Source organism: Agrilus planipennis, unplaced genomic scaffold, assembly GCF_000699045.2.
Source record: "Agrilus planipennis isolate EAB-ADULT unplaced genomic scaffold, Apla_2.0 scaffold7, whole genome shotgun sequence".
Lineage (NCBI taxonomy): Eukaryota > Metazoa > Arthropoda > Insecta > Coleoptera > Buprestidae > Agrilus > Agrilus planipennis.
In genome coordinates, this window is record NW_020439340.1 from 438,511 (window position 1) to 457,907 (window position 19,397).

At 37.9% G+C, this 19,397-nt stretch overlaps 1 protein-coding gene across 2 annotated transcripts in view; it reads left to right on the forward strand.

Annotated features, from left to right (window-relative positions):
- Positions 1 to 19,397, forward strand: part of LOC108739895 (nesprin-1) — a 71,158-nt gene that overhangs the window by 26,648 nt on the left and 25,113 nt on the right. The window contains exons 14-20 of one of the 2 annotated variants that reach the window (XM_025978753.1): positions 8,546 to 8,851; positions 8,913 to 9,064; positions 10,262 to 11,072; positions 11,137 to 11,295; positions 11,350 to 11,562; positions 11,621 to 11,881; positions 12,636 to 13,015. In XM_025978753.1, the coding sequence (XP_025834538.1) occupies positions 8,546 to 8,851; positions 8,913 to 9,064; positions 10,262 to 11,072; positions 11,137 to 11,295; positions 11,350 to 11,562; positions 11,621 to 11,881; positions 12,636 to 12,746 (2,013 nt within the window). In that variant the 3' untranslated portion in view covers positions 12,747 to 13,015. The other variant, XM_025978752.1, reaches the window with a different exon arrangement.

The window sequence follows — 19,397 nt, forward strand, 5'->3', positions numbered from 1 at the left end:
GTACCGGCCGAAAGTACGAGGAGTAAAATAGACCAACTTTCCGACGAAATTCTTCACAGGCAAGAGTTCCAAAATAAGATTGAAGAATTTTCAGATTGGATCAATCATCTGGAGAACAAGGTCAGTCAAGTCAACGAAATTAAATCGGACAAAGTTGACGTCGCCCTACAGACTGTTCACGACCTGATTCAACAGCACACAGATAAACAAACAATGTTTAACAATATTTACCAAGAAATTAAAGACATGTCCCTGGCAAGTCGCCCCGAAGAGGCAAACGCTCTCAACGAAAACTATAGCAAGATCGCTCAGACTTACCAGACTGTTGAGCACAAACTCAAAGATAAAAAGACTTCGTTAGAAAAATGGAGGGAATTGTTGAATTGGCATCAGGAAACGATGAGACAACTGTCCCATACGAAATACCAAACTAAAAAACAAAACTTAAACGTAGAAGAGTTGAACAAGTTCATCAAAGACGTCGACACGACGTTATCGAAAATTGAAAATTGGAAATCGAAAACTAGTCAACTGGACGACAAATCGCGGCAGATAGTTATAGTCGACGAGAGTACCGGCACTCCGACTACTGCAGAAGTTTTATTGAATCAAGAAGAAGCCGAAGCAACCGATGTTAAACGATTACTCGTTGACAAAGTCGGTTCTGTGGAAAAATTAGAAGCCCAACGTCATTCGTTCACTAATTTACAAGAACAACTCGAGAAAAAATCTAACGAAATAGAGAAAGAGCTTAAAGAAACAATCGAAAAAGCAACAAGCATCAAAGATTTTCAACCGGTTGTAGACCAGTTGGATAATCTACAGAAGAAGATAGCACAGTCGTCAGATTTACGAGAGAAACTGCATAAAGAAGGCGAATCGTTAATAAAGCACGATTTTCAAAACGTTTCGACAGTACAAAATGCACTCTTGAAAATAGATTCGAAATGGGAAAAGCTAAGCGAAAAAGTCGAAGAAGAAAAGCAGCGATACAGCGACAGTTTGGCATTACTTGACGAATTCCACGAAGAAAAAGAAAAGGTAACTAAAGATTTAGAAACAATTGATCACGCTTACAGCACTCAAAAACCTTCGTACGATCTAATCCAAGCAAATGGTAATTGTGCCGATGCGAAAAGAGCATTGGAAGCGGTGAAAAAGTCAAAGTTATATTTGGATAGATTGGAGAAAAAAGCTCAAATTATTCTTAAAAAATTCGAACCGGATTCGCTCATAGAACAAGAAATAAAATCGGAAATACACGAAGCGAACTCGTATTGGTCTAAAGTGTACGAGAAAATTCTTAAAGTTGTTCACTCCAGTGAGGCAGAGGCCATCGTTTGGAAAGACGTCGAGGAGGTGAAGAACGAGTTAATGGCGTGGTTAAACGAACAAAACGTCGGTTTAACAACTGCAATCGAAAGACCAAACGAAATAGAAAACGCCCAAATTAAATTGACCAAGTATAGGGAAGAACTTCCTTCGCACTTAAGTCTCAAGCAAAACATTTTGAATAAATACGAAAAGTTATTAGAATTCGAAAACGTTAAACAGATTCCCACCGTTGAATCTCTAGTACAGGTGCTCGAAGAACAATTCGCGGAGGTACAGAATAACGCTGATAAGCTCCAAGAGGTCACCTCGAACTATAGCAACAAAGAAAAGTCGATCCGTACTCAAATTAAAGAGTTCAATAAGACGATATCGGCATACAGAGAGAGAGCTGTGAAATGCGAAGATCTTTCTGGAGAAATCCCCAATGTCTTCGACCGATTAAACTCATGCCAACAACTCCAAAGAGAACTCAGCGGTTGTAACGATCAGGTCCAGAAGATCGAAGAAAGTATCGACAATATAAAAAGTTTGTACAGTAACGTTGGCGATGGTAATATCTCTAAAGAATTTCAAATGGCCAAAAAGAGATACGAAAGCGTTCTGTCGCAGACGAAAAAGGCCGAAAGCTCATTAAAAAGTTTCCTCGAAAAGTTGTACAACGAGAAATGCAATAATTTAAATCGAATAATAAACACCCACAGGGAGAAAATAAAATGGTGCTTACCGGAAGCAGACAGTGATAAGTACAATTTGGATATGAAATTGAACACGCTCACTAGTGTTACCGAAAATTTCGAGGAGTGCGACAAACGAATGAAAGAAATAGAAGAGTCTTTGAATCAAATTTGCCAAATCGAGACGCCCGAAACTAAAAAACTTCTCACCCAAGAAAAGGACAAACAAGCCGTTGAACTGAAAAAACTGAAGGACGAGCAAGCTAATGCCGAAAAGTTAGTAAAGAATTGCCTCAATCTTCTAGACAAACACGAACACATGGTCGAGAACATCTCATCGAAGCTCAAACCGATCGAAGATGTTGCTCGTTTAGAAAATACTAGTAGTATCGCCGTTGATTCCATAAACGACAAGATCAAGGAAATACAAGATTCAATGAATCGACTCAATCAATTCGAAAAGGACTTGGACCAATTAAAAGATTTGGACGAAGAAATCCAGAAGCAATTGCCTAATTCCAGGACTGCTCGTGCCAGCCAACAAATTTTTGCCCGATTTCAGGCTCTATCCAAGTTTATTTCGAATTATTTGGAAAAACTGAATGAACTGGAAAGCTACATTCAGCAATACAAACAGAGCGTCGATAGGTTCGAAAAGTGGCTTCAAGAAGCCGAAACTAAGGTCAAATCTTACGAGCATATAGTTTCAACGAGTTCCAGACCTAATCAGTCTACTTTAGAAGAACTAAAACAATTCGTAAAAGAACGGGAAAGAGGACAAGAACTGCTGAACGACGCCGTGGATCACGGAGAAGCTCTCTTCTCTGGTATTACTCCTGCAGACAAGGAAAACATTCGTACGGAATTGCGCGAGTTGAGGAAGAAACTGGAAAGTATAATTGATGAAGTTAACGACGTCTACAAAAAAGTTGAGACGAAGCTGTTGCAACGTAATTCGTTCGACGATAGCTTGGAACAAGTGAAAAACTGGCTCACGGATGCAGAACTAAAGGTAGGAGATGAAGACGATCTGGATGCGACTTTGCCCGAGAAGAAGCAGAGACTTCACACCGTACGAGGTCTTGCCCAAGACGTTGTTTTGCACAAAAACATTATCGAACAGCTACTGGCAAAATTAAAACAAATAACAGACGAAGAAGCAACAGCAAAATTGAACGCAATCTTACAGAAATACGAGAATCTTGCGAAAAAGGTCGACCAAAAGTTGCAAACTTCAGAAATATACGTAAACGATCACGAAACTTATCTGAAAGAATTAGAAAAGTGTAGCGATTGGATGAGTGCACTCACATCAGAAACTGCAATATTTATAGACGACACCAGAACAGAAAAACCGGATTATAAAGTAACCGTTGCCGATAATTTGTTGGCCTATCAAAACGAAGGCAACGCGCTATTGAACAATTGTAAGGAACTGTTGGAGAAAGTCCTGAAACAGACGGCACCGTCGGGACACCCTGCTCTAAAGAAATTATTTAAAGAACTTGAAGACGCTTGGAAGGAGTTCATCAGCATTTGTTCCGAAGCTAAAGAAAAACTGAAAGTTATCCAGGACAAGCAGGTGGAATACGAAAACTCGCTTTCCGCTTTGGAGGATTGGTTCAAACAGAAGGAGATGCAGATCAAGGATCAAAGTTTGAAAAGCACCGAAGAAGCAAAAGCTGCTCACTTGGAGAAGTTAAAGTCATTAGAACAGGAGTTTCAGACACGCGAACCCGACTTTGCACAGCTGTCGCATTATCCAGAGATCAAGGAAGAGCTTGTTTCAAAGGCTTCTCAGCTTGCTACCAAATTCAATGCGGCTAAGAAGAATCTAAAAGAGAGTATATCTAAATACGAACAGTACGTAGCAGAGCACAAGTCATTCAATAACGATTACAACCACGTGCTCAACTGGATAACGTCGAAGCAAAACGATATTCAATCAATAAGTCATATTGTTGGGGATGTTGCTGTACTACAAGAACGACAACAAACGGTAAAGTCATTGATAGACGAGAGAAACCAAAAGAGCTCAGAATTCGAGCGTATACTGGAAAGAGGAGAACGATTATATCCACACACTTCACCCGACGGCCGGGAAATAGTAAGGCAACAGCTTAGAAATCTGAGAACCATTTGGGACGGCTACACCGAAGATTTGCAGAGCGTGGCGCTGAAATTGGATCAATGTCTCATCCAATTCGCCGATTTCGCTGCTATGCAAGAACAACTGACGAAATGGCTGAAGGACGTTGAAGCAGCTATACAACAACACACGGAGCTAAAGACAACATTGCAAGAAAAGAAGGCGCAACTTCAGAATCACACCATAATGCATCAAGAAATCACGTCCCATCAAAGACTGGTCGACTCCGTTTGCGAAAAGGCTCAAGAACTAGTCAACCAGACTAAAGACAAGTCGTTAAACATCTATCTCGAATCAATTAAACAACTGTTCAAGAATATCGTAACAAAATCGGAACAGCTTCTTTCAAACTTGGGCGATTGTGTCGAAACACATCAAAAATACAATAACCAAGTTGCAGTATTTAAAAAGTGGCTGAACGAGGAGTCGGAAAAGGTGCAAAGTTTCAACACCACAAAGGGCGACGAAACAGAACTGAGAAAAAGGATTGAAGACCTGAAAATTCTACAGGCTAATAAAATAGATGGGGGTAATAAATTGGAACAATTAAAACAAACGTTTGTAAGTGTGTCTAAATCGACAGCTCCGGCAGGAATAGACGAACTTAAGACAGAAATGAGCCAAATCGAAGATTCATTACAGAAACACTTCGCCAAACTTGACGAGGTCATTTCGAAACAAAACAATGCGTTACAGCAATGGAAAGAATTTGAGAGCGATATGGAAAAATTAAACGAATGGTTCAAAAGTATCGAGTACGAATTCAGAGATCAACCTCTTCAAGCGAATCTAAAAACTAAAACCGATCAACTGCAGAAATTCTCTCGGTTGAGGGACGAAATATCGTCAAAAGAAAAAGAAATCGAATCGGTCTGCGACAAAGGTCATAGCTTGTTTCAAATTAGTGAGGCGCCAAAAATGAAATCCGCCGTAGCGCAAACCGGAAGCCGCTATCAAAATCTCTTGGCAATAAGCAAAAACACCATTGACAAATGGCAAACGCTGGTTGACGATAACGCCAATTACGATAGCAAATACAACGAAGTTCGAGCATGGCTAAAACCGCTGGAAGAACATTTAGAATCGCTCCAGCGGAAGGAAGAAAGCACCAACATGGAAATTAGGAACAACATATTGCAAGTGTTGCTGTCCGAAAAAGAGACTGGAAGGCACAAACTCAACAGTTTGACTATTGTTGGAGAAAAACTTCTGCCTGATACCGCTGCCGAAGGCAGAGAAAAAATAAGGAACGACTTGAGAAATGTCCGGGAGAGATGGGATAAAATCGAAGAAGGTTTGTATAATAATATAATATAAACATTATTTCCAATGTTTCGTAACATTTACAAATCATATCCTATTTGAATAAAATAAATGAATGAGTTATAGAGTTACGAAACGTTGCGATGGTGTTTGGCATTCACTTATTACGATTTGCTGTGTTATATCCCAATTCCTTTAGGTTTGGAAAAGCAGCAGAAACTCCAAGATGCGCATGCTTTACAAATATCCAGTTATCAAGAGCAGTTACAACAAGTCCAAGCATGGCTTGATACAATGGAAAAGACTCTTCAAATAGACACCTCCACTTGGGTGACAATAAATGAAGTCAAAGCAAAATTACTTAAGCACAAAGCGATTCATCAAGAGATTGTTTCTTATAGAAAGGCGATTGATAGTGAGTTATATCAACAAGTTACATGTGCTAAAGTTATGCGCAAATTTTATTTTATAGGTACAATCGACAAAGCAAGAATTCTAGAAAAGTTCTTCAATACGGAAAACGAAAAACGAAACGTCGAAAAGGATATTGACTCGATTAATAACAGATATCGGTCATTGGTTGAAAATTCCAAGGCGGTACTTGCACAGCTTGATAATTGCCAAGAGTCGTACTTACAATTCTCCGAAATGTACAAAGCGTCTCAAGATAATCTTAAACAATTATGGGATCAACTATCCAACTACACCGACAATTCCGGCAACAAACAAACCCTGCAAGAACGTTTGGACAAACTTTCGGAGATTCAAAATCAAATCCCTGGATTGAACATGAAACTGAAGGAAATTCAAGATTACGTCGACAATAAAATTTCCCTTTTACCTGTTCGTACACAAGAAACCATGAAAAGACAAGTTGCAGATTTAAAGGTGGAATTGGATAAATTCATCGCCACATTGAGTGATGTCAAGTACGCTTTGGAGGAACGCCTTCAACAGTGGGGAGAGTATGAAGAAAATTTGGACAAACTCTTACTTTGGCTCGGAGACGTGGAATCTTCACTCAAAAGCTACACCCAGAAGACAACACTCGAAGAGAAGAAAGAACAGTTGGAGAAATACCAAGCGCTTTTGCTAGAACTAAAAAGAAACGAGCCCGAATTTGACAAAATTGCAGATGTTTCTACAGAACTGGTCCAGAGCAGCGGAGAGAACCGTCTGTTCGTTAACATTCAGCAGATGCTTTCGAGATTTCAGTCTGTTCAGGTCACTGCCAAGGAAATAGCGAAGAAATGCGAACAGGCATTCAAAGACCACGAAGCTTTCAACGAAAAATACAAACAGTGTAGCGATTGGATTGCCGCCGCTCAGTTCAAGTACGACACATGTCAGGATAATATAAAGAAAGAACCTAAAAAGGAAACGATGCTCGAGGCTATTAAAATTTTCGAAGAGCTTATCGATCAAAGGAGCACCGTCAATTCTATGCTCAATAACATGATCGAATTGGGAGAGAAGACCTACTGGAGTACGTCCCCAGAAGGAAGAGAAATAATCAGGACCCAAATACAAGAACTTCAACAAGCTTACGAATCCCTGTACGACGCAATCGGTAGCAACGAAAGGGATATTAAGGACAAATTGAATAGGTAAGCCCATACTTACGAGGGTGGATTGATAAGTTTCCGGCCTGACCAAGAAAAACAAGGTTTTTAAAAATTTTTTTTTTTTATTTCTCAACATAATCGTTTCAACACCACAAAGGGCGACGAAACAGAACTTCCAGTCTATTAATGCCATCTCTATAGACTGATTCGTCAAGCTCCTCAAAATAACCATTTACAGCTTCGATTACTTCTTCATTGTCCGCAAATCTCTTACCGCCAAGCCATTTTTTGAGATTAGGGANCTATATGAGCTCTCAAAGCATATAAAAATTATACGGCTTAAATGTGAAGTTGGGTGCAAAAGAATACAATTAAATCCTCTGTCGGGAAAAAACGAAATGACTTTCCGAACAACCCTATAGTTTTACCGGTTTCGTTGCTATTAGAAAAGAAATACAGAAGAAAGAATAGAGGGTTAATAGTTTGATAATAATAATGTTGTAAAGTAGTTTAAAGTTGTTCAATTGATTTTCCGTTTACTAAATTATATTTATATCATCTTGTGATATAAAGAGATGGAATTTTTATTACTTTGGTGAAATAATAACTTTATCTTTGGCATAGGTAATTGGTTTTACGATATCTAATGTCATTTATTGATGGGATTTTGTCGTAGAATTTAGAATCGAGTTTTTCACTCGTACATGTGCAGAATTTCCGTCAGATTCTCTCGGATTTTCGTTCAGCAATATTAATTAAATATGGAGTACAGTCATAAATAATTAATAAACGTCGATTGTACGCAACTAATAATTTAATTAATAAATAATCCTAAAGCGAGGTTGTAGAAAGAGAGAAAGAGAATAAATTTTTGTGGGTATGTTGCGAGATTCCATAAAATAAAGGTGATATCATGATGACATCATTGATAAAACGTACACATGCAGGAGTTTATTGGAACCACTCAAGGTCTCAGCGAACGTTATTAACATTTACTTAACTGACGAATTTATTAAATCGGCAGTTGAATATTGTTGCGCGTTGGTCTGTCACGAAGTGACTTATTCCGGCAAGAAAAACGCACCGATAACTATTATGTTTTTGCGAGAAAGTAAAAGTAAAATATTACAAAGGAAAAACAAATTTTGTGTTTATGTCTCGCATTTAATTAGCTAAAAAATGGTGAGTTTGTTCTTATAAGAAACATTTGTTTCAATCGTCATCAACTGCTTAATAATTCAGTTAGAATAATAAAAATATATAAGGAAAGTAAAATGTTTTCTTTCATTTACAACAAATAAAGTTGTGTGTTTTAAAAGGACAACAATTAAAATAAACTGGGCTACCTAATAATAGCATTTTTGTCGATAATTTCTTTATCTGTAACAAATACTTACTTTGTATAATATTTGCGTAGTTAGCGTTCATATTATTTATCAGTAATAGGTACATGAACTGCAACTAATAGGGCAATCAAAAATCGAAGTAATTTCCCAACGATTTTCCAAGTTTTCCACTTCTATGCAAAATAGGTACAACAAGCTTTTAAAACATTTCAGAATCAACAAATCGAACTAGATTTGCTGTTAGAAAGAGCAAATGAAGTATCTAGTCAAGCAGATCGAAGAAATAAAGAGCAAATCGAGAAACAGACGGCCAAAGTTGCGTCTGAATGGTCGGATTTGGTTTCTGATTTGCGGAACCGGAAAAATACGCTTTCGAATTTGTCCGATGTATGGGAACAGTTCGAAGAGCAATGGCAAAACTTCGAAGGACTTGTCACAACCACCGAAGAAAAATGCAAACATTTAGATCTCGTAGTACGAAGCGCTGAACATCTTACCAATGTCATATACCAAATTGAGGTATTTAAATTGAAACAATAATTTAAAATATAATAATTGTTTATTGTGTTTTTCGTAATAGATGTTGGAGTCTGAAGCCAGGTCGTTCGAACCGCTCAAAGAACAAGTGAACAAACTTTCGCAGATCATCCTCTTGTTTTTAAACGAAACGTCGAAAAGCTCCGCGGACATCTTGTCAAAAAAGCTGCAGAATATTTCTGAATCTCATCAAAGGTAAGTCCATCCGAAATTTCTGAACTGTGACTGTTCTATTTTTACGTGTAAGCATCAGCTATAGTATATTACACGTAGCTGTAGGAAATGTCCATACATTTACAGAAATAACTGCACTACCTACTGGAATTTAAAAGTAAATCTCTCATGGGACCATTAATTACACAAAAAAATAGTGTCATGACTATAAATAGTCTTTAATGCAGACTCGCTTTTATTTGACTTTTTTTATGACTTAAATACATAAACAACGTTGCATGTACTTATTAGAAAGCACTTCTTAATTTAATTTTAGAGAATATGTACGAAAGATAATTAGTAGGTACCATTTAGGTGGTATCTACTTACAATTTTTAAATATCTAAGGGTAGGTTGTCAATGTTTTGTTGTCGGTTTTTAAGACATGTGTGCGGCTATATCTGTGTGTTGATGTAATAAGCTGTTGCCAAGAATTTATTTAAAGAATATTTCAAAGCCGTTCGGTAATTTTCGTTTTTGCTGGGAGACGGTGGAGGAAGGTTTTCTATCGAATCGAATCCGAAAATCTGTTTGGCGTTCATTGTTTTTTCGAATTTTCGAACCGCTGGGTGGCTGGAGATTAAAACCCATTAGTAGGGCAAAAATACGCGATAGATATTCGTTCGTAAAACGGGTGACAAAAATATTTTAATAAACAAATAAAATAATTGTTTAACGCGAATACAGTTTAAAGTCGAAAATATTTAGACTGGGCGTCGTATGTAATACTAGTTCGAAAGCTAGAGCAATAAGGTCAGTGTTATTTTAACATTTTTCGAGATTAAAATAGTGCGCGTCTCATAAAAAAAAAATAAAACGGTAAAGACGACGTACATCATGCAAATACAGTAAATTAAGAGAAACTGGTCATGGAAGAGACACAATTTACGCAATCAGTCTGCACTAAAAAAAAAATGAGATCGCTTTTTTAACGATGATTCACAAAATATCTTATTCTGTTGTTGTAACGTGTACTCGACAAGTTTAATTTCATCTGTGTAATTCTTACATTATTTTGGCACAGTTTCCTCAGAACGTTTTGCCGTTGATCTAAAAATAATGCATACGGTTAAAGTGCCAAGTAAACATGTTTCTTTAGTTATACGCTAAACGTGACCAAATTGATTGTAACAGCAATCGTTGTTTTCTGTTCATACAAAGATAAAATTTTTGTTGTAGGCTTCTCGATAGTTTACAAGAAAAGAAGCAAAAAGCCAAGTCCGATTTGAACGAGTTGGAAAGTTGTTTCGAGCGAATTTTCGCGGCTAAACGTGACATCGGCGACGTTTTAAGACAGGCTGAAAACTTGTACGTTTTCGGCGAAGATTTAGGGACAACTGAGAAATTACTAAACTCGTTACAACAAACCGCCAAGTCGAGGATTAATAAAGCGAAGGAAGTAATATCCGATATTAGAAATTATTATCAAACAAACCACCACTTAGTTCCGTCAGATTTGACCAAAGAAATAACGAATTTAGAATTGTTGACTGAAGTTTTAACGAACACAATGGACGACAAAGAACGAGAATTCAAAAAAGCGAGAACCGTCCGAACTGATTACAATTCCGACAAATCAATATTAACGACTTGGCTCAAAGATGCCGAACTGAAGATCGAAGATCGTAGCGTGGAACCTCACATACTACACGAATACATTCAAGAGATCCAGAGCGAAATAGGAACGATGATGGATCGTTTGGAAAATCTAATGAAAAATGGAAATGGAATAATAGAGAAAACTAGAAACGACGAAGAAAAGGGGATGATCACGACCACCATCAACGATCTCAGTGATCAAATGCATAAGTTAAAATCATCTTTAGAGGAAAAGCGACAGCAAGTAAGGGAGACCATGGACGCCTGGCAGCGTTTCCTAACATTGTACAAAGCTGTCATGGAATGGGTCGCCGAAAAGAAAATTTTCCTCAAGAAACCCCTGCGAATCAACCAGTTACAAGATGCCAAACAATTTTTACACGATTATTCAGTAAGCTTCAAAGGTCGCATATTGAGTAGGTTCACATTGTCTAAAAATATAATTTAACTTTCAGTCTGTTGTCAAGAGTTGTAAAACTGCGACGAAAAATCTGAGCGAAATGGCCAAAGAACTGGAATATATCGGGTCCGTGACGAGTGTAGGAAATCTCCCGGAGAAAATGGAGGAAGCCGAAGAGGCGAAAATTGACGTGGAATCCCAAATTCTGAAAAGAGTAACGAACTTACCATCATCTCGTTTTGAACGTAACTAATCTCGTCAATTTCAGAATTCCCTTATTCAAGAAACGGCCGAGGAATGGGAACAATGCGAGAAGAAGATGAAAGAAGTGAGAAACTGGTTGGAAAAGACCAAGAACAATTTAGATGCTCCTCAGAACAAAAAGAGGCCTCTAAGGGACCAACACGCTCACAGAGAAAAGGTGACTGCTGACGTTGAGATTCAAAGGAGCAAAATATCAATTTCTGTGGAAAAACTTCAGGTGAGTTATTTGTTTTTAATTGAATACGATGTTTGATTGATTAATCCTTAAAATTCAGCTCCATTTCCGCTCCGGAGTCGAAGGTGGCGAAACGGTGACCGAATCCGCTCAAAATCTTCTCGATGAACTCGGAGGGTTCACCGAAACGGTTAGCAAACAGACAAGTTTGTTGGAAAAAGCAATAAACCAAGTCGAAAAATACCAGATGGAAGTGCAGCAACTTCGCCAACAAATTATCCAAGTCGAACAACAGTTACGAGCTACCCTCACCCCTACCTACCTTCCCCATGATCGTGAAAAGGCTGCGGAAGAACAACAGGTAGGTGTTGCTGTTATTTTTCAGAGATTGCAAACCGTTTAAACACAAAACACATATTGCTGCAAGAATATAGTAGAAAAGAAAAACAAATCGATTCTGTTAACTACCAAAAAAAAAATCACACACGTAACGTAACGTAACGGTAATATATGTATGTAAAGTTCACAGATTCACAGATCGCGACACTAACTCACGTTATCAAAATTTCAATGAGCTTTGTAGCTGGAAACATTTTGATAATTTTTATATAAAACAGGGTGCTGCAGATGTGGCTGTGATCAACATCAAGATGTTTCCATTTCCACTTCCTGTTGTTGGTTTTTTGTGTCTCTTTTGGTTGCGGGACTTTTCGTTCGCTTTTCATTAGTGCTTTTATTGTATATTCTATTACTTAAACGTACCTACCATATCATCATCTCTTAAGTTATTTATTGTACCTGCAGGAATGGATTATTATAATTACTTATCTACGTATAACTTTTCATTAACTTTCGGATCTTGATTGCATGCGACATATTATTTATCTATTATTATTATTATTATTATTTAATATTTACGAAATTTCGCTTTTTCTACTTGGGCAATTATTATTGGGTAATGATGATTTATTGCGTTTGGTTACTTATTATTATTATTCGCATATTTGCTGGTTTGTTGATTTTGGTTGTTATTCTCATTTTTTTCATTTTTTCTTTTCATCTGTTGCTTCCTGTTACCTCTTGGTCCCTGACTTGAAAAAAAAAACAAAATGTAGAGTTTACGTGAAAGAGTGCACGCGCTGCAAACCAAAGTTGCTTCTCGAAACGAGCGCATCAAAGTTATTTTACAGCGGGGCACTCCGGACTCTGACTTTTTAGACACTTAAAAAAAACATACCGACGACGAAGTACTTGACAAAAGTACGACCTCTCTACACCCTATTTTGACTCATTTTCACGCCCGACAGTGACAGACACACATACACACATGCTACGTACATCGACAGTAAATTAAAAAAAAAAACAGAATTTTCGCAGCCACTACCTTGCAGTACACGACCGAACTAATAAGAAATATTCACGTTTATCACTCTTAAAAAAAAAAAATTTACGCGATGAAACACTTGAGTTGATGTTTTTACTGATATATAACGTTGGATAGGCTCTGCGAAAGCAGATGGAGGACTTCCGGCAACAGATGGTACTCCTTTGGGGCAAGATCCGCCAGCTCGATCCAACTTTGCTACCGGCAGAGACGGTTCTTGTTGGACTATCTTATGCCGAAATTGCATCCGGAAATTCTCGATCACCTTCTAAAGATCGCGTAACCCCTACTATTACCACAACATCGACCACTATTACTAGTCCACATACAAAAAGTACAAACGTTAACAAGGATTCTGTCGAGGAATTCACGATTCCGACATCAAACGTGATAGAAGAAAATATTGAGAAGGAACCAGACACAAGGGTTCCTCAAGAACACGTCCTTGATATACGTAATGTTCCTAAAGAGAAATCTGACCCATACACCAACAGAAGCAATAGGCCAAGTCGTTCTTCGAAGAGGCCGAGCGACAAAAGGGAACAACATAAAGTTTCCGATCAAAAACAATCGAACAAGACAAAACCTACAGTAGTGGAAAATAGAGACAACAGGGATAATCACCACGAAAGGACTAGATCGACCACGGTCCTCTCAGAACTTTCAACAATTTCGCCTCCAGATCCTGGGACTCATTCAAGATCTCTCAGTCCCATGTGGGCCCTAGGTGGAACCACTTACGCAGAAGTATTGAGAGGGCTGAAATATCAGCAACAACTACAACTACAACAACAGCAACAGCAACAGCAACAGTGTTTAGAAGACTTAAACCATGAAAGTGTCGAACGAAGTCAAAATCGTTCTTTAGAGGTAGACATTTCTGATCAACAGACTGTAGAAACAACAACAGTGCAAACGTACTCTGGTGTGCCGCAAAGTGAAGTGTCTCATGGTGCATACGAAATTCCAAGTGAACCAGTGTTTCAACAACCTCAAATAAACACAGTTCCAGCGGGAGTGTACGGTTATGTCCAAACAGTTCCGGATTATGTAGGATTCATTGCTTCTGGTCAACAGCTTATCGAATCCGGTTTAGGGACTTATCATAGTGTGCTTCCCATCGCACAGGAATACAACAACCCGACAGATATAATTCAGCCGCAGGTCTATCCTACAGATAACGAGCCAGTTGTCTCTCAGATATTTGTGTCATCGCAATATCAACAACAAGAACCCAACGAACTTTTTATACAAGAAGAAATTGCCGATGCGAAGAAAAACGAAGAGGACGAGACGGGCGATAGAATTCCGTTCGACGTTTCGGCTGCTCGTGGTGCTTCGTATGCCGCAATTTTATCCCAGGGATTGGATAAGAATTATACTCTCCAGCCATCCAGGCAATCTACAATTACGTCGACAAGTAATAAACACGAGAAACCGAAAGTCGTTAGTACTTCTCATCGTGGAGCGGAATCCACTTTGACAGAAGACAAGACAAGAAATAGAAAATATAACTCTAGAGACTCGCAAAGAGATAATTCTGGAGTTAGAAATGACGAAAAATATCGACCTCGCAAAAGGAATAAACATATACAGAGCAATGTGCAATATCTTAGAGATCCTAGTCCGATCGGTCGCCATGGAGAGCCCGTTTTTGTAGAAGAAACGGGTGGTGATCGTCTAGATATAACCGATTTCTCAAATACTTCTTTAGATACCTTCCAACCAAATGATAAAGAAGAAGTCAGAATCGTCAGCGATTGGTATGATGAAATAGAAAAGGAGTCGAAAGATATTGCGAACGAACCGAAGCAAGCAAAAGCGACCAGTAAAAGTAAAAGTGTTGCAAAACTTCGAGAGGAAGGTAATAGTCAAATTGAAACAAAAGAAAAAGAGTCGAAACATAGAAATAAAAAAGGACAAAAAAAGGCTACTAAAGAAGAAAGAACGAATGTATTGCAAGAAATCCAACGAAGTAATAAGAAAGTTAAGGAGTTATCAAAAGAAAAAGGATTTCAAGTTGAACCTGTCGATACAGACAAAGAAAACCAATCAATCATTGAACATCATGCTGTTCTTGAACACAGTAAAAAAGAAAAGAGAAAAACTAAGAGTCCGGTGCATTTAATATTTGAGGAGATACAACCTCAACAGAAGCAAACTGCTATTGAAGAACACGAAACCGTAGAAGACGTCACAACGTCTAACATCACCCCATTGTCTTCCGACACAGAAAGTAAAAAAAGAAAGCGAAGTAAGAAAAAGAAACCCATTGAGAAAACGCCACAGTTACAAGAAGAATCAGAAAAGGCACAGTCAGTAGAAAAAGAAACAACTGAGTTTCTGAAAGCCGAAAAGGTAGATAGTCAGGTACCAGAAACAAACACAGAGGAAGACACAGCGGTTTTGCAGCAAGGAAATAAGAAGAAAAATAAAAAGAAAAAGAAGAATGCCAAAAACCAAACGTCTCATGAAGATCCGGATACATCCAACTTAGAATTAGACGAAAATATAGGCCATCAAAGTTCGCAAATTGTTGATATAAGTAGCAACAGAACTGACGATACAAATAACGAAAATGTAAATATAATCGTTGAAACTGAGACCACTGCACAGACCACTTCTCCAGTTGTTGCAGAAACCAGTGGTAAAGTTGCGAAAAAACGAAAACGAAAACACAACAAAAAAGAAAGTGAACCTGTCATATCACGTGATGATTTAAACCCACACTTAGCAACTCTCCCAAAAGTGGATGCACCAATCGATACGGAAATGAAGCAACAGTCCACAGTGGATGAAGAAGCAGCAGACATTCAAGTTGTTACTGAAGAAGCCGTTCTCAAAAATGACTCCCACAATATTACAATTGAAAAGAGCGAAGATATAAAGACAGACTCTCTCGTTATATCAAATTATGAGTTACCAAAAGATTTAGCAATCAATGACGACGATCGAACGCAGGTGGACGTAGATTTTAAAACAGTGGCACCTGTTCTACCGCCAAGAACTCACAGGGTGGTGCTTATAACTCACGAAGAGATTAAGAAGACTCCTACACTGACCGTTAAAATGGAATTTCCACAGCCAACCACCCAAGTTGAAACGAAAATTACGGCGATGTCAACGGAAACAGTCAGCAAGGAACAAAGCCTTGAAGAAATTGGTTTGGAACAAGTCATCTTTGGTTCAGTAAAAGAAAGGCCGATCTTAAAGGAACCTTCCCAAAAGACGAAAAAGAAAGACAAGAAACAGAAGAAGGAGTTAAATAAAAATCAAAACGAGAAGGGACTTCATTTGCCATTGGAAGAAGAGAATAAACGAGAAGCGATTGTTGAGTGTACCGGTGGCAGCTTTTATGACGAAAAAAATAAACAAATGACGATAGATTCTAAAACATCTTGTTCCGAATTCATACGAAAAGAGTCAATAGTTGATGTAGAAGTGAACGATGTACAGGATATATTGAATGTCCTTACTGAATCTCAAAGTAAAAAAGGTATTAAGGACGAACCTGAACACAAAATAGATGGTGGGGGTGATCTTCAAGAATCCCAAAAGAAAACAGATGTCGAGGAGATTGCCCTCAGTGAATCCAAAAATAAAAAAGACGATAAGGACAAAAAGTCAAAGAAAAAGAAAAAGTCAAAATCTAAATCTGTTTCTTTCGAAGAAAACGTTCAAGTTGTAGATATTGACGATTATCCATCGCTAAATGTTTCAAGTTCAGAAACGCAAGAACATAATGTTGTTCTTTTCAATGAAAAACACAGTCTTGATGGTGTATCCAAATATGTGCCACTTATAGTTGACGAAAAAGATTCTGCAGCGGAAAACCAAATGATAACAACAGAATTAACAGTTACAGAAGTAGTTGAGTCGTCTCAAGATGTATTCGAAAAAATCGTTCATACAAAAAAGGCCGAACTTACGAAAAGTGAAGAGAAAATGCTGTTAGAAGATAAAGTTGAACAGATTAGGCCTTTCGATACCGTAGAGGAATTAAGACAAGAAGAGATGAAAGTACAAGAACCTATCGCTCTCTTAGACTCCATTAAAGAAACTGAAACAAACGGTTCAAAAGATAAACCTGAAAAGGTTGAATATAAAGGTTTACCAATTGATGACTCTGCAGACNAATTACGTCGACAAGTAATAAACACGAGAAACCGAAAGTCGTTAGTACTTCTCATCGTGGAGCGGAATCCACTTTGACAGAAGACAAGACAAGAAATAGAAAATATAACTCTAGAGACTCGCAAAGAGATAATTCTGGAGTTAGAAATGACGAAAAATATCGACCTCGCAAAAGGAATAAACATATACAGAGCAATGTGCAATATCTTAGAGATCCTAGTTCGATCGGTCGCCATGGAGAGCCCGTTTTTGTAGAAGAAACGGGTGGTGATCGTCTAGATATAACCGATTTCTCAAATACTTCTTTAGATACCTTCCAACCAAATGATAAAGAAGAAGTCAGAATCGTCAGCGATTGGTATGATGAAATAGAAAAGGAGTCGAAAGATATTGCGAACGAACCGAAGCAAGCAAAAGCGACCAGTAAAAGTAAAAGTGTTGCAAAACTTCGAGAGGAAGGTAATAGTCAAATTGAAACAAAAGAAAAAGAGTCGAAACATAGAAATAAAAAAGGACAAAAAAAGGCTGCTAAAGAAGAAAGAACGAATGTATTGCAAGAAATCCAACGAAGTAATAAGAAAGTTAAGGAGTTATCAAAAGAAAAAGGATTTCAAGTTGAACCTGTCGATACAGACAAAGAAAACCAATCAATCATTGAACATCATGCTGTTCTTGAACACAGTAAAAAAGAAAAGAGAAAAACTAAGAGTCCGGTGCATTTAATATTTGAGGAGATACAACCTCAACAGAAGCAAACTGCTATTGAAGAACACGAAACCGTAGAAGACGTCACAACGTCTAACATCACCCCATTGTCTTCCGACACAGAAAGTAAAAAAAGAAAGCGAAGTAAGAAAAAGAAACCCATTGAGAAAACGCCACAGTTACAAGAAGAATCAGAAAAGGCACAGTCAGTAGAAAAAGAAACAACTGAGTTTCTGAAAGCCGAAAAGGTAGATAGTCAGGTACCAGAAACAAACACAGAGGAAGACACAGCGGTTTTGCAGCAAGGAAATAAGAAGAAAAATAAAAAGAAAAAGAAGAATGCCAAAAACCAAACGTCTCATGAAGATCCGGATACATCCAACTTAGAATTAGACGAAAATATAGGCCATCAAAGTTCGCAAATTGTTGATATAAGTAGCAACAGAACTGACGATACAAATAACGAAAATGTAAATATAATCGTTGAAACTGAGACCACTGCACAGACCACTTCTCCAGTTGTTGCAGAAACCAGTGGTAAAGTTGCGAAAAAACGAAAACGAAAACACAACAAAAAAGAAAGTGAACCTGTCATATCACGTGATGATTTAAACCCACACTTAGCAACTCTCCCAAAAGTGGATGCACCAATCGATACGGAAATGAAGCAACAGTCCACAGTGGATGAAGAAGCAGCAGACATTCAAGTTGTTACTGAAGAAGCCGTTCTCAAAAATGACTCCCACAATATTACAATTGAAAAGAGCGAAGATATAAAGACAGACTCTCTCGTTATATCAAATTATGAGTTACCAAAAGATTTAGCAATCAATGACGACGATCGAACGCAGGTGGACGTAGATTTTAAAACAGTGGCACCTGTTCTACCGCCAAGAACTCACAGGGTGGTGCTTATAACTCACGAAGAGATTAAGAAGACTCCTACACTGACCGTTAAAATGGAATTTCCACAGCCAACCACCCAAGTTGAAACGAAAATTACGGCGATGTCAACGGAAACAGTCAGCAAGGAACAAAGCCTTGAAGAAATTGGTTTGGAACAAGTCATCTTTGGTTCAGTAAAAGAAAGGCCGATCTTAAAGGAACCTTCCCAAAAGACGAAAAAGAAAGAAGTTAAATAAAAATCAAAACGAGAAGGGACTTCATTTGCCATTGGAAGAAGAGAATAAACGAGAAGCGATTGTTGAGTGTACCGGTGGCAGCTTTTATGACGAAAAAAATAAACAAATGACGATAGATTCTAAAACATCTTGTTCCGAATTCATACGAAAAGAGTCAATAGTTGATGTAGAAGTGAACGATGTACAGGATATATTGAATGTCCTTACTGAATCTCAAAGTAAAAAAGGTATTAAGGACGAACCTGAACACAAAATAGATGGTGGGGGTGATCTTCAAGAATCCCAAAAGAAAACAGATGTCGAGGAGATTGCCCTCAGTGAATCCAAAAATAAAAAAGACGATAAGGACAAAAAGTCAAAGAAAAAGAAAAAGTCAAAATCTAAATCTGTTTCTTTCGAAGAAAACGTTCAAGTTGTAGATATTGACGATTATCCATCGCTAAATGTTTCAAGTTCAGAAACGCAAGAACATAATGTTGTTCTTTTCAATGAAAAACACAGTCTTGATGGTG